We start from the raw sequence: 15,665 nt of genomic DNA on the forward strand, positions 1-15,665 counted from the left end.
CTGAATATTGTGGGTAGGTAATTATTGCTACCAAATAATGGTCTCTGGCTGCTTTTGAAAATAATATTCTTTGCAGCACCTTGTTGTTTATTTTTCTGTGAATGTCCCAACATTTCGCTTGCAGTCAGAAGCTCATTATTCAGTTTTGAAGCTTACTGTTCAAAGGAATGAGAAGGAGGTGTCTTTACAAACAAACTGTGTGCCTGATGGTAGATAAGGCCAGATATGGAGAGGTAAAAGAAGCAATGGGGGAACCATAAATTCCATAGAAATTCCACTAACTGACACAGACTGTTACTCACTCAAGACTGTGCTAAATCTCTGGATTTAGAGAAAAAGAACAGAGACACAAGGAAAAAGAAAAATGGGCCGGGGGGGGGGGGGTATACATTAGAAGGAGGTCTTGGGTATTAGGTGTTTCAGGAAGTCTGTACCTCTAAAGTACCTCAGCCAATGCAGAAAGAGAGAGGGAAATGCGGCCAGGAAATTAGGATAAAAAGGAGGCTGCATCCTCTAACAATTTGAGAGACCCCATGGGAAATGCCCCATGGCCTCTCCCTTTATTCAAATAAAGTTACAAGACTCCTGTGTCTCCTTTTTGGACATAAATTTCTGGTGCTTGTGGATTAATTTTCCTGACAATTTGGTGACATTTTTGCTTTAGTTTTTATTAATAAAAAGTACTACATCATCATTATAACACAAATGCTCTCGATTAGATGGATAAAACTAAGAAAGCTGTAAAATGGTGCAAGCACAACCTTTCCATTTAATCCACTTAAAGCACAAGCCTGGATTATTTGTTTTTTCTTTTTTTTTTTTTTTCCTAACAGCCGAGTATGTTCTCTGCGGTGTTGATCCTGGAGAGAGGGAGCGCTGCAGCCCCAAGTGGTGTGATCCCACCGGGATTACGTCCCCGGAGTGCTTAGCTTTCCTGACAGGCTTAGAGCTGCTGCTGGAGCTCAGCAGGGCCCGAGGAGCTGCCTCTTCCCTACCACCTCGCTGGTTGGGGCCAGCTTGGAACCGCTATGGGCGTGGAGAGGCCTGGCCCAGTACCGGCGGGTGCGTCCGTACTAAATACGACGGGTTTCTTCTCACGATTTCCCTCAGGGCAGGAGAGGCGGCCCACCATAGAGGAGTGGAGCGCCCTTCCCCTCGTCGCCGGAGCTGCCCTCCTTCGTCACGTGCCGGGGGCGCGCACAGGGTGCACTATGGTGGCAGTAGGGGCCGGCGGCCGCAGCAGCACCACCACCAGCGGGTAGAAAATGGCGGATTTCGAGGAGCTGCGGGTGAGGAGAGAGAGAGAAGCGGCTGCGGGAAAGACGCGGGCCAAGATTGCGACTGACCGCTTTCGCGGCCGGGGACCCCTCGCCCACCCCTCTCCTACGGCCTTTCCTCTCGGGTAGTCCCCGCCGCACCTTTGGTGCTTGTTGGGTGGGGGGGGGGGGGGGTGTGTAAGACGTCAGCGCCTCGCGCTGAGGCGGCAAGCTGCCCGCCGGGCCCCGCGGCTTCCTGTTCCTTCCCTAGAGAGGAATCAGGGCCGCCCTGAAATGCGGTCGGAGGGCAGCGGGAGTCGGTGGCATGCCCTGTGGCGCTATCTCTCCCTGTCACTTTGCGGATTGTGTGTGTGTGGCTGGGGCGGGGGAGCGGGGCGGTGTGGCGCGGCTCAGCTAGCCTGCTTTCCATCTCTGCCATGTGGGTTGTGCTGTTGGTGGGATATATACCCACTCTCCTCCCCTGCCCCCCTCCCCCTTCAATTTCGGCCCTTGTGTGCGGGAAGCTGGGCCCGGCGCTCGCATGGCGCCTGGCAAGGCTCGGCGCCCTCAGGAGAGCCTAGAGCTATGGTACCCTTACTGCAAGCTGAAGGGAGAATGACGAATAACTACTGGGTTTTTATAAATACTAATTATTACTGAACCGTTGAAAAATCATTAACCACTTTCTGACTGGGAAAACTGTGCCTGTGAAGCCATAACCCAGTATTTATTTTCAGACCTATTTTATCTTCAGTTTAATATCTTTTATATTGCACTTATCCCCTAACACATTCACTATCTGTGAGTATCTTTGTAAGGAGAACATTGTCCTTCTTACAGCATCCACACCTGCAGAAGTGCTGCTGAGGGAATATTACATACACACTGAATCCTCCCTGACCTAGACCATCCTACAAATGGAATAAAAGTCAGTTAAATAGGAACCACTCTGAGTTAGGCTTTAGTGTTGAGAATGGTCTGATGCTTGAACTACTGTGATTGCCAAAGAATTTCCTATGCTAAGGCTTCTTCCAGCACTGACACTACTTGGATTGAAGGGGCTGTAGTGTAGCTGAGGAGCTCAGTTAAAAAATCTCATGGAAAGAATTGAGTTTCTTTGTTTGAGGACAACAAACTTGTTTTCTTAATCTTAGGAAAAAAAAAAAAAAAAAGATGATCCTTCTTAATCCTAAATTGAACATTTATATTTTTTACAAAACTTTTTATGTACATTTACATGTTTTCTTGTTTAGCATCCTCACTTGTTTTCAGCCCTCATTCCAAGGTCTCTCAAAGGGCGTAGCTTCAGAGGTGGCTAAATCCCCAGTGTAAACAGCAGAGGTGGTTCTTCATTTATCTCCTCCAGGCTTGAGCTGTGATCTGCATTTTCCAAGGCACTATAATCGCTTATCTGGATATGCATAAGTATTGATAGACTCCATTTGGGATTGGGTACCTAAATATCTTTGGAATTATATATGCCCCTGAGTTGTTTGCCAGAAGTAATACAGGAATGATGGAGGGAAAAGGAATTTGGTTTCACGCCAACTATAGGACTGAACTTTTATCACTTAAAAGAATAGCTATCAGTAGTTTTAAAAAAGACTGAAGCAATGTCTTTTGATGTGCCCATCTTATTTGTTAACTGGAGTGCTTGTGAAATGAATTTGTTAGCTTGGAGCTTCTACAAATGTTCAACATACATCTAATAATAGTTCATGGCCCATTTTGGGAGAGCTCTAGATATTTTTAGAAGAGAAGAGACAATAGTAGACTGCAGACTGCCTCATCCTCAAGGCCTTTACTGTGGTGGGTTTTTTTAAGAGGATATGTTTGAATGTGTCTGTTTGAATATCAGGCACTTGGTTTGTAGGTTTAAGTTTTTTTCAGACAAAAATCTTCCTGCTTTTGTCCAAAGAACACTCCCCTTCCCCAATAGATTTTGCGACTTGGCCTTTAGGTGTTCTTAAAATGCTAGTTTATAGATTAGCGTGCAGAATGTTTTTTTGGCAATATTCTTTGCTGCTCTCTTGTTGATTGCAGTTTTCTATAGTGTGTCATCTCTACATGCCTTATGAAAGGCCACTAGGGCAATTTGGAGAGTTTAATTTATTTTAGTAAATCATTAAGGACTGACTAAAGGCAGGAGATCAGAATTCTCTCTTAATTCCTGTTTTTGAGAGAAACATATAGGGATAACATTTTTCTATTCTTGGGGCAAAGGATCCTTTTAATATTTGTTAGTACCATCCCTGCCATCCTCTGGATCTTCAGAGTAAAAGCTCTGGGGAGCTATGACCAAAGGGTTATAACTGAGAGGCTGTAGTGAAAGAAAACTAGAAAGGCTGAGGGAACTGGGCCTGTTCAGCCTTGAGAAGAGATACCTGAGAGGGAAACTGTGAAGATCTGATTGAGAGATGCCTCTACCTAAATTAAGGTGCAAACCAGACTATATGCTGAAGTCAATAGCATGGATTTTATTTAACAGTAAAATGTGAGGTAGAGAGAAAGGAATAGAAAAGGGAGAAACAAACAGATTCAAGAAGATAGTCACCACCCATGTATTTAGCAGTGTCCTTTGGTCCTTCTTCACCCTGGGCTTCTCAGTGGTAAGGGTCTTGAGATTGTTAAAAACTTTTAATTATTTATACATTTTTGCAAACAAAGGGATTCATGCTCATTGGCTAATTGACTACACAGTTCTCTTATTCTATTGGTTAAATGATTCCCCTCCCTTGTAATGCTAAAGGCAACAAGGCTGGTGAAGGGTCTAGAACATAAGTCCTATGAGGAGTGGCTGAGGGAGATGGGGTTGTTTAGCCTGGAGAAAAGGAGGCTCAGGGGAGACCTTATCACTCTCTATAACTACCTGAAAGGAGGTTGTAGCCAGGTGGGGGTTGATCTTTTCTCCCAGGCAACCAGCAACAGAACAAGAAGACACAGTCTTAAGCTGCACCAGGGGAGGTTTAGGCTGGACATTAGGAGAAGTTCTTCATGGAAAGAGTGATTGGGCATTGAAATGTACTGCCCAGAGAGGTGGTGGAGTCACCTTTCCTGGAGGTGTTTAAGAAAAGACTGGATGGGGCACTTAGTTCCATGGTCTAGTTGACAAGGTAGTGTTAGGTCATAGGTTGGACTCAATGATCTCAAAGGTCTTTTCCAACCTAGTTAATTCTGTGATTCTGTAATTAGTCCTTTCAAGTCTGAGGGTTGTGGTCTACCCTTGCTGGAATTACTTTTTACCCAATCAGAGCTGATTTCAGCACAGTTGCTGAGTTGGCTTTCCTTGTGGATTCTGTGTGTCTATTATCAGTGATAATTATCTCCCCTCGCTTTGTTTACTTCCCCCTGTGCCTGAGACAACACTTGGATAATAGTACCACCTTTATCTTATCAAGATGGTTTGACTTGCAGTCCAAGTTCCAGGTATCCTTAGAGGCATATTGGCGGGGGGATGGAGGGGGCTTCAGTGGTTGCAGTTGAGCAGTTGCTTCTTTTGGTGGTTGCAGATGAGCAGTTGCTTCTTTACACGGTTTTCCACAATGGGAGTCCTTCTGTGGTAACGGTGTTTGAGACAGGCAACTGATCTTTAAGTCCTTTACAGAACCTCATTAATGTGTATAAATATCTAAAGGGGGGATGCCAAGAGGATGGACCAGGCTCTTCTCAGTAGTGGCAAGCAATAGGACACAAGGCAACAGGCAGAACCTGATGCACAGGAAGTTCCACCTGCATATGAGGAAGAACTTCTTTCCTGTGCAGTGACTGTACACTGGAACAGGTTGCCCAGAGAGGGTGTGGAGTTTCCCTCACTGGAGATATTCAAGAACTGTCTGGACACGATCCTGTGCAATGTGTTTTAGGATGATTCTGTTAGAGCAGAGAAGTTGCACCAGATGACCTACTGTGGTCCCTTCCAACCTGACCCATTCTGTGATTTCTGTGAAAAAAAAGAGACTCAAAGGAACTTGCTGTTACATCATGCCTTTTGGAAATGTTCAGTTTTGTTAAAGGATTTGGAGGTATCTGTAACCACAGTCACTACTTTTTAAGATATTGGTGAAAATGTCCAGTATAAGGCTGACCCTTCTAAATTGTCAGATTAACCCTTAATTAATTAGCAGTGTTTATTGAATTCTGTAGCTTACCAGTTTCTGGAATATTAGGGAATTGCTGAGATGATGTAGTGAGCACAACTGTATTGATGCCTTGGTCCTAAAATTGAGAGCCAGACATGATTAAGGGATAAAGGGGTTTTTACCTCAGTATTCAATAAGGATCCTTATAGTGCAGCACTTGGCCAAGATGGTGCACACCAAAATGCACACCCCCGATAGATTGTGTATACAATTTTATAGACCTTGCAAATTAGCATATCTAACAGAGATGCCCCAATGAGAGGCTTAAATGAATAGTGTGATATCTCCCCATCCCAAAGAATTCCCCCTGGATGGGCCAAATCTTAGTTTACAGGATGTATTCTAGAGAGGACCTTGGTCTCCAGCTGCAAGGCCTCTAGGATGTTTGGTCTTCTGGCCTAACAGAATACCAGGACTATGCTAAATTATCAGACTTAAGGAATTACAAGTATGCATGCTAAGAATACTGAGGATACATAAAAGGTATATAAAAGAAAAGGCAAAAAATAATCATGGCATCAGTATCTATCTCGCATTTTTGAGATATAATTTCCAGACCTGCTGTTCACAGAAGTGTTTTTAAACATGGCTCATACCTTTATCCATAATCCTCACTCAAGAGCAGCCTGATGAATGTCAAAGGGATTACACAGGCAGAGGTGGATGTGAAACAGAAGTCAGCAATCTGGTGTGGAAGCCTGAAATGGCATGTGAACACATTTTTAAAGAGAATTGGCCCAGGAGTGGGGAACTACGGCTCCTTCTGAGAGCCGTCTGTGAAATTATTCCAGTTCCCAACAAATTCTGAGCTCATAGAGATTTGACTTGCAGCTATTACTTGCATCCCAGCAAAATGCTCCTCAAACTGAGGAGTAAGAAAGAAATGCACAGCCAGTGGAAGCAGGGACAGGTGACCTGGGGAGAGTACGGGGATATGGTTTGGAGAGGTAGGGATGGGGTCAGGAAAGCCAAGGCAAATCTGGAACAAGACTTGGCAAGGGATGTGAAGAATAACAAGAAGGGATTCTATAAGTAGAATAATTCTATAAGTAGAATGTTGTCCTGTCAACCCAGGTTAACAGGTCAGAAAAAAAAGGCCAAGGAGAGTGCACCTGCCCTGATAAGTGCTGATAAGTGAGAAGGGTGAACTGGTGGCAACTGATATGGAGAAGGTTGAGGTACTCAATGAGTTCTTTGTCTTGGTCTTCACTGGCAGTTAGGCTTTCCACTTCTCTCAAGTCCCTGATCGTCTGGGTGGATGTGGGGGGAATGAAGTCCCTCCTGTGCATGTAAGTGAAATGCAAGTTTGGAACCACTTGATGATGCTGAATAGACACAAATCTATAGGGCCTGATGAGATGCATCCCAGGGTCCTGAGGAAACTAGCTGATGTTGTTGCCAAGCCACTCTCCATCATATTTGAAAAATCGTGGCAGTCAGGTGAAGTCCCTGGTGACTGGAGAAAGGGAAACATCACTCTCATTTTTGAGAAGGTGAGAAAGGAAGACTTGGGGAACTACAGACTGGTGAACCTCACCTCTGTGCCTGAGAAGGTTATGGAGCAGATCCTCCTAGAAGATATGCTAAGTCATATAAAAGATGATGTGATCCAAGGCAGCCAGTACAGCTTTACTAAGGGCAAATCATGCCTGACCAATCTGGTGGCCTTCTATGGCAGTGGTTGACAAGGGAAGACTGAAATATGTCAATTATCTAGATTTCTGTAAGGCCTTTGATATGGTCCCACATGACATCCTTATCTCCAAATTGGAGAGACATGGATTTGATGGATAGACTATTTGGTGGATAAGTATTTGGCTGGATGGACTGTGCTGGTTTTAACACCAGCTGGAAATTAAACTCCAAATAAGCCACACCCCTTCCAATAAGGGAGGGACAAAAGCAGAGACTATGGGTTGAGATAACAATTTATTGAAAGCACAAAGCAATGGAATAAGCCATGCACAGTAACAATGGCAGTATTGATAGCAAAAGCATGCAAAAAAGAGATGTTTTACCCACAAATAGATGTTCATCACCAGGAAAAAACAAGATGGCAAGTGCGTTCTGTAGGTTGCATACATGTGGCTTCCCCAGACAAAGGCAAGGTGGTGACAATTCTTGCATGCTGCTCATGTGGCCATTGAAAATAAAGGCAAGCTGGCAAGGGGGTCTCACAACTAGCATTTCCTGCACCCCCCAACCCAAAACAATGAAAAAACCAATGACAAACAAAGCCCCTGAAAACTAGGTCATTTGAGTTGGGTTGCGCTGCCACTCTGCTGGGCTCAGTTCCGTGCAGGTATCTATGCTGCCATTTCTACTGCCATGCTGGAGGTCGGTCCCACAGGTTGCTGTGACCTTTTTTAACTGCTCCTCTGTGCTCCTTTTGGCTCAGCTGGGCTCCCTTCTGTTCGGCTTGATGGACTTGGCTGGGCTGTGGTCACCCCTGCTGGTCCTTTCCCTGCAGCAGCCTCTGCATTGGTGCTGTTGGTTGAGCACTGCTGTCAGTTCACATTTTCACTGCTTTTCTTTCAGTACCATGTCCTGTAGCCACATTCTGGAGAAAACGGGAGGGGAACCAGCAGTGACGGCAGGGGGCCAGGTCTGCAGGGGCTGATGCTGACAACTTCCCGTAGGAGAGAGAGGGAGGCAAAATTGAGCACTTCCAATGGGGTGCCCAGCTTTTCCTCCTGAAATCACACCCCCCAGTGATGATGCGAGTGATATAGAATAACAACCTGGCCATGCCCACTGTAGTGGGTTGACACTGGCTGGCCAGATACCAGGCACCCACCAAAGCCACTTTCTCACTCCCCTCTGCAGCTGAATAGGGGAGAGAAAATATAAGAGTTCATGGGTTGAGATAAGGACTGGGAGAGATCACTCATCAAATACTATCATGGGCAAAACAGGCTCTCATTAGAGATATGAATTAATTGCTAACAAAATCAGAGCAGGATAATGAGAAGTAAAATAAACTCTTAAAATCACCTTCCCCCTGCTCCTACTTTCTTACCATCTCTACCTCCTCCCTCCAGCGGTGCAAAGAGGGAGGGAATGGGGGTTATGGTCAGTTCATCATCTGTTGTTCCTCTCATTGCTCAGGGAGTGTAAGATTGAATCTGGCCAGCTGTTTGGGTCCAATCCGGCTAGCTATGGACCTTAGTCCTTACGATCTTACATAGGACAGAAGCAAAAGATGGAGGCGCTCTTGGCCTCTCGGGAACAAAGTCCTATTTTATTTCCTAGATAGGAGTCATGAGGTGATCCAGGTGACTTCCCAGGTGAAAAAGAGAGAGATGCCTCATGGCGGGAGACTTTTAAACCCGGGGGAATGGGGGGCAGAGGAAGAGGACCACAGCCAATGGGATACAAGTGAGGGGGCGAAGGGAGGAGTAAACCTGGGATAAACCATCACCACTGGGGCTTTTGGGGGAGGGAAAGACCATGTGATATAAGAGGGGAATCCCATGAGGATATAAACATACTATTCTGTGCAATAATACAGAACCCAGTGCAAAACAACTAAATAAACTATTTAGTGCAATACAACACCTCCCCCTTTTCTGTTAAAAACAAAGCTAAAAGAAAGCATCGGGCCTATTCTGATACAGATTATGAATTCATCCACCACTCATGATTTGCGGGCCTGTCAGTTTGCTTTAGGTCCACAAACTCTGTGCAGTTGACTTCTGAGGTAGTGGAGATTAAACTGTTGATCACTTTTAAAAGCATGCAATGTAGAATTCTGAATGCTAACATGATTAGGAAAAGAACAACAAAAAACAACAGAATTGTCTTAATTATGGAAGCCCACCATACCGAGAGTCCCCAGTCTTTGAACAGTCCACTGACCAGTCCTCGGATTCCTGCTTGACTTGTCCGATCAGGCTTTTCATTTCTCAGAGGGCTACGTGGACGTTGGGTGCTTTTGATGTTAAGTTCAAGCAGCAAAGTCCTTCAAATTCCTGCACTCGTGTCCATGCAGCAGCAGGAGGAAATCTATGGCCACACAATTTTGGAGTGTGGCCTGCCTGGTAATTTCCTCGTCCTCTAGGAGGGAGCCGATGGCTGTGGATGTCAAGTTTGCCTGTTTGACTATCCAGCACTCTAGGTGGCCCAATTTACCTAGAGCTTTGGCTGCTGCAACCCATGGAAGGAACAGGGATACAGCGATTTGCTTTGGCTTTGCCCAATGAAAAATTTCTGAATCACAATTTGGGTCCAAATTGTCAATGCTTCTCTTTTGAATTTTACTGACCTAATTCTTTTTTTGAGTCCATTTGCCAATCATAGTTTGATTGGGTGTCAACAGGGACAACCGCCTGATGGTACATGGCCCTCCTAAAAGCCAAGAAGGGATTCCTGCCCATGCCCGATCCCCACAAATTAAAAACAAACCTTCAGGGAGGCTTTTGGGATGTGAATGGTATGGCTTATCTGCTGTGACACAGCTTAAAACCTTACACCACCTTCTGGCAGTGAACTCTTCTCAATACTGTAGTATGTTGTTAAAAGGTTTGGTGTTGGAAAGTGGGGTAAAGACAAAGTGTACGCAGTATGGTGCAGGAGAGGAACCCAACAGCTCTAACTCTTGGGGTTCCTGAGCAGCTCTGGGTAACTTTGGCAGCCACTCCTCTATGGGGTTCCTAATCGTTACAGCCCGCCGCTGACAGGTATTGTGTGGTTGTGTGTGATGTGATTTGGGACTTGGGTCAGGCATAGGTGTGTCAAACTTGGCTGTAAACTCTCCAGCTTGCAATGGAATCCCTACCAGGCAGGTAGACATAGGATCTCTCACTGCTGCAGTGGACAGGCATATATTTTCTTGTTGGAGCGTCCATGCCAGGGTCACCCAGATGTTTTGGCGTGGCTGTGGGGCAATCCATGCAGCTGTCAGACTGCTCAGTGCTAACAGGATGACAACTCAGACAGGACTCATCGTGAGGTTAGGTGGGAGGTACAAAGGAAAACAAACATTTTAAAAACACATTAAAATTCAGGGTCCTGCCAGAATGTAGCTAATTCTTTTAGGAAGATTCTTCCTCCTCTTTCTGGCGGCATCTTCTCTTGAGGCGATGGCTGCTTGCTTCTCATCCCCGTCTGCTGGAGCTGGATTTTTGGGGACAAAACGTTTTACCCGCTTTTGGGGTATTCATCGAGGGCCTGAGGGAGTAGATACACATGCGTAGCCACGCCCCCAGGTGACGAGCTCATAAGGACCCTTGGTTTCCCAAGTTTCTGGGTCCTTAATGAGAACTGGTGGATGCTGTGACAACTTAAACCGATTATTACTGTGGAAATGCCATACCACCAGAGGACTCATATTTTCAAAAGAACAATTCAAAAAGTTAATCGTAAACAGGGCTTTGTGGAGCTTTTGTTGTGGTGTCATCCACGCTGCTGAACTGCCTTGCCTAGCCAGGACTTGCTTGAGTGTATGGTGGGCACGCTCAATCACAGCTTGACCTGTGGGGGAGTGGGGAATGTCTGTCTTATGCTCCACCCCCCACTGCTGGACAAACCTCAGGAACTCCTTGGAGGCGTACATTGTCGGTCTTGATTTCCCTAGGGATCCCCAACACTGAAAAAGCTTGCACCAGGTGTTGTTTGGCATGTGCAGCCCTTTCCCTCGCGTGGGCAGATGCATAAACGGCACCTGAATATGTCTATGCTGACATGCACATATTTCAGGCTACCAAAACTGGGAATGTGTGTGATGTCTGTCTGCCATACTTCGCATCTTTCAAGGCCTCAGGGGTTAACCGCAACACCCAGTGATGGCACAGCCTGGAGCTGGCAATTGGGACAGGTGGCCACAATGGCTCAAGCCTGACTCCAGGTTAGTTGGAACTGACGGATCAGACCTGGCACATTTTGATGGTATTGCTGATGACTTAGCTTTGCCTGTTGGAAGACGTCTGGAAGGTGTGCCATTTCTGCTGGGGTGGCAAGGGAATCTGCGTTACTATGACCTTTTGCAATCTTGCCTGGCAAATCGGTATGTGATCTCACATGCATCACATAGAATGGATGCTCCCACTGCGAAACTAAATAAATTAGTTTTGAGAGCAACCTGAAGAGATGCTCGTTCTCGATGTCTTTGAGAACTGCCTGCTCCACCCTGGACACTACTCCCGCCACGTAGGCTGAATTGGTGACCAAATTAATTGGCTCTGAGAACTTCTCAAAGGCTTTCACAACTGCAGCCAGTTCGGCGACCTGGGGCGACCCCTCCACAAACTCAACATCAGCTTCCCAATGCTGAGTCTGGGGATTTCTCCAAGTCATCACCAACTTGTGAGATGCCCTGGACATGTCAGTGAACACTGTAAGCGCCTTGAGTGGCCTTCAACTCATTTTCTCAGGAGCAGTGAGGTGGAATTCCTCATTAAACAGCTTGTGTGATAGGGCGTGGACTGATACCTGCCCACTGTAGCTGTCCAGAGATAGCTGGAGACTGGCATTGCTCTGGAGCAGGTGCTCAAACATCTCTTTGGTCAACCTCTCAGGAGAGTTCCTTCCCTCCTTAGAAACTTTGACCAGGAGGTGAATACACTAATAAAAGTCACAACTGGCCAGTTCATGCGACCTCACCCTGGCCTTCTGGATCAGCTGAGCTCTCAGCTCTTGTGGCTGTGTGATGGTTTTGGATCGATGGTGGGAGAGGAAAATCCACTCTATAATTAAGAGTGAATCATTCTGCCCTTCGATCCATTGGAATATCAGACCATGTAAGTGTAGTAATTTTCCCAAAACAATGAATTTGAAAGGCAGCTTGGTCTGATAACGATGAGCCTGCCTCTCAGCCAAAGCCTTCTGCACTTTTTGGATGGCAGTTTTTGCCTCTGGGGTCAGTTCCCTGGGAGAAACTAGCTGTCTCTCCCCTTTCAATAAATTGAGGAGGGGAGCTAGGTCCTTGTTAGTGAGGCCTAGCCAAGGCCTGACCCAATTTAAAGACCCACACAGGGAATGGAGATCTGCTAGGGTTTTGGGATCACTCTTGATTTCCAATTTCTGCGGAACAATGGTCCATACAGTGATCTCCAAGTCCAGGTACTTCCAAGATGGCATCCTCTGAACCATGTCTTCCTGCAGTTGGAATCCAGCAGAGGTTAAAACTTTAACCATTAGGTCAAGTGTGTCTTGGAGTATTATGTCATTGGGGGCACACACAAGCACATCATCCATGTAGTGTAGGATGATTACCTCCTTTTTCTGGGCGCGCGCTGGGGACAGCAATGAAGGCACGTACCAGTGGCAGATGGACGGAGAGCATTTCATTCCTTGAGGCAATACTCTCCAGTGGTAGCACTTCACTGGGGCTTCTCGATTGATGGTTGGAACTGAGAAGGCAAACTATGGTGCGTCTTCTGGGTGCAGGGGAATATGGAAAAAACAGTTCTTGATGTCCAGGACAGCCAATTGCCAATTTTGGGGAAGCATCATTTGGGAGGGCATCCCTGGTTGGAGTGACCCCATGTCCTCAATTACCTTGTTTATTTCCCGTAAATCATGGAGGAGCTGCCACTCATCCTTTCCTGGCCTTTTTATTACAAAGACCAGGGAATTCCAAGGGTTAGTTGTCTCTTCAATGTATCCTTTAGCCAATTGCTCCTCTACGAGTTCCTCGAGCACCTTCAGCTTTTCCTTGCTGAGTGGCCACTGATTTACCCAGACTGGATTATCATCCAGTCATGTTACATTGTGGGCAAGGTGCTCCACAGTGGCCACTTCTAAAAATCCTGGGGTGTGGAGGCCCTGGGGGGGCTTCTCCTAAGTTACACCCCATTGGCTCCTTCCCCGGTTCCTATGCCTGAACATAGGTGTTCCTGAGGCTCTCCCTCCCTTTTCCCTGATTGGGCCTCACCTTGATACTGCCTGGAGACCAAGGTCAGCTGGGAGGCCCATGGAGGAGAGAGCAGGACCTTGAGGGGGGAGTGGGTATCTGAGAGGAGAACATCTCACCGCGTGGCTGAATTAAACATCTATGGATATTATGCAAAAGCCTTTTTTGCTTCTTTACCCTGGACTTTGCTAGCAGCAATTCAAGCTGCAACAAATGGCGCCCTGACTGTGGCACCTCCGGATTAGTTTGAGACCTCTTCTGGAAAACATCTGCACTAGACCACCCCGAGAATTTTCTTACCCCAGTGTGGTGAGTTTGAAATTTTATTTCCTTCCTCCTTGTACTCTTGGGTGTTGGGAAGAGACTGGACTAAGATGGAGACAACACTCACCCACGCACAACAAAAAGTTTACCTCTACCTCAAAAAGTGTTTTTGTCAAGAAAATTTTTGCTTTTCAGAGGAGGAGTTGAAGTATTTTGTACAGTGGTTATTTAAGCATTTTCCTTATATTTCGCAGAACTTAGTCCTAACCGATGAATTCTTGGAAGTACTTTGGGAAAGGTTAAAAACTAACACAGAATTCCATCCTTTATTTAGTATGATGATGAAATGCGTTCTGAATCTTGTTGATGAACACCAGCTGAAAACCCCTCCTCCGTGTTCCCCTCTTCGTGCCCCTGCACCCCCTCCCCTGTTGCAAGGAAAGACTCCTCCAAGTTCTCCTGTCTGTACTCCTGCTGCCCAAGATGGTGGAGAATGCATTGCAGGGGCCGCAGGGTCTCCCCTTCCACCCTCAGGTCCTCATGCCTCCTCTCACGGTCTTGTTTACCTTGGTTGTTATAGCACCACGAGACGTGGTGGGGTGGCAAGAGCCGTATCCCCTCGCACAGGGCTGCCCCCGCTCCGTGACCCGCTGCAGCTCTCCCCTCCGCGGAAAACCCACAGCTGCCCCACTGGTGCTCAGCAAGGCCAGGGTGAGCCGGCCGATACTCACTGTCCAGCCCGCCCCACGGCAACCTGCTGCATGAGGGCCGAGGGCGGGCGGGCGAGACTGGCGGACCTGGGGCACCGCTGTCGCGGGGTGGGCAGACAGCCCCGCCAGGAGATGGCTCAGAACCGCAGTCCTGGCAGCAAAACCGCCGCCCCCTGCTCACTGTCGCTGCTCTGAGAGCCCCACACTGGCAGTGCCCACAAGCACCAGCTGAGACAGACCCCTGGGAGCGGGCCGAGCCTGAGCGCGGCTGCCAGCGCCAGGAGTGAAACGAACTTCGCACAGCAGCGCCTAAGCAGCAGCACCAGCAACGCGTCCAGAAACACCAACACAAACCCACTGGCAAAGGTAAAAATATCCTTGCTATGAACGTTTTGGGGACAGTAAAATGGTTCAATGTATAAAACAAATATGGTTTCATAACCCAGAATGATAACAAAGAAGATGTGTTCGTTCATCAGACTGCTATAAAAGAGAATAATCCCAAGAAATACCTCCACAGTCTAGGAGATGGAGAAATTGTGGAATTTAATATAATACAAGGAAGAAAAGGCCCCCAAGCAGCCAATGTGACAGGACCTGGTGGAGTTCCAGTGCAAGGCAGTAAACATGCACCAGACTACAAACCTGCAAAATATTATCCACATCATAGAAGTCCTCCACACACCTACCAAGGAAATAGAACCCAAAACCAACAACCATCAAGCACCAGCAACAGCCTAAAAGCAAGAAGAGCACAGAATACTGGCAAGCTGTCCTGCATCCAAAGGCCCATGTCGATAATGAAAGAACCTTCCAGTCCAATAAGTCCCACTTCTTCTAATACCCTTCCCCAATTCCTGTGGCCTTCCTGCCCGCCTCCCACTTTCCCCTTTTCCTTTCCATTGTCCTATTACCCCTTTTTTATGTTCCCACAAATTCCTACCACCCTTTCCCCTCTCCCATGGTCTCCCTCCACTAATCCCTTTCCCCACAGTTCCTTCATAAGACCAGAGGGAGCACGATTAGGAGGGAAAGAAAGGAAAGTTTCCCTAAAGTAACCATCTTTTTCTTAAAGTAATGATTTCTATTTGGAGTTTCCAACAGGCACATCACCACCTACGCTACCTTGTGCAGAGTCTATCACAGCCAAGCACTTTACCACAAGAGACAGAGAAACAGCCCCTGCTAAAGAAACTTTCTCCTGACTCAGTTTCCTGATAAACCGTGCTAAGAAAACCCCGCATCCCTCCTGCCAGCTCTAAGACACTCCAGAAAATATTTTTGGACATTGGAGACTCAGAATTGTTTGCATTTTGAAAATTGTCTTATAGACGCTTTTGATTGTTTTTGTCATTTTGTGTTAATTCAGTTGATCCTTCAGAAAAGCTTTCTTAATAATGTAAAAAACAGGGAGTTATGGAGGCCCTGGGGGGGCTTCTCCTAA

General features: G+C 46.6%; 1 protein-coding gene across 5 annotated transcripts in view; it reads left to right on the top strand.

Moving 5' to 3' along the window:
* Positions 1-917: 917 nt before the first annotated feature.
* LOC136568571 (E3 SUMO-protein ligase PIAS2-like) overlaps positions 918-15,665 on the top strand; it is a 71,814-nt gene continuing 57,066 nt past the window's right edge. For all 5 annotated transcript variants that reach the window (XR_010785258.1, XM_066568590.1, XM_066568591.1 and 2 more), the window contains exon 1: positions 918-1,289. Coding sequence is in view for 4 of the 5 variants with exons in the window: in XM_066568590.1 (XP_066424687.1) it covers positions 1,266-1,289 (24 nt within the window). In the remaining variant the exon portion in view is untranslated. The remainder of the gene's footprint in view (positions 1,290-15,665) is intronic.

The sequence above is a fragment of the Molothrus aeneus genome, chromosome W, assembly GCF_037042795.1.
Source record: "Molothrus aeneus isolate 106 chromosome W, BPBGC_Maene_1.0, whole genome shotgun sequence".
Classification (NCBI taxonomy): domain Eukaryota; kingdom Metazoa; phylum Chordata; class Aves; order Passeriformes; family Icteridae; genus Molothrus; species Molothrus aeneus.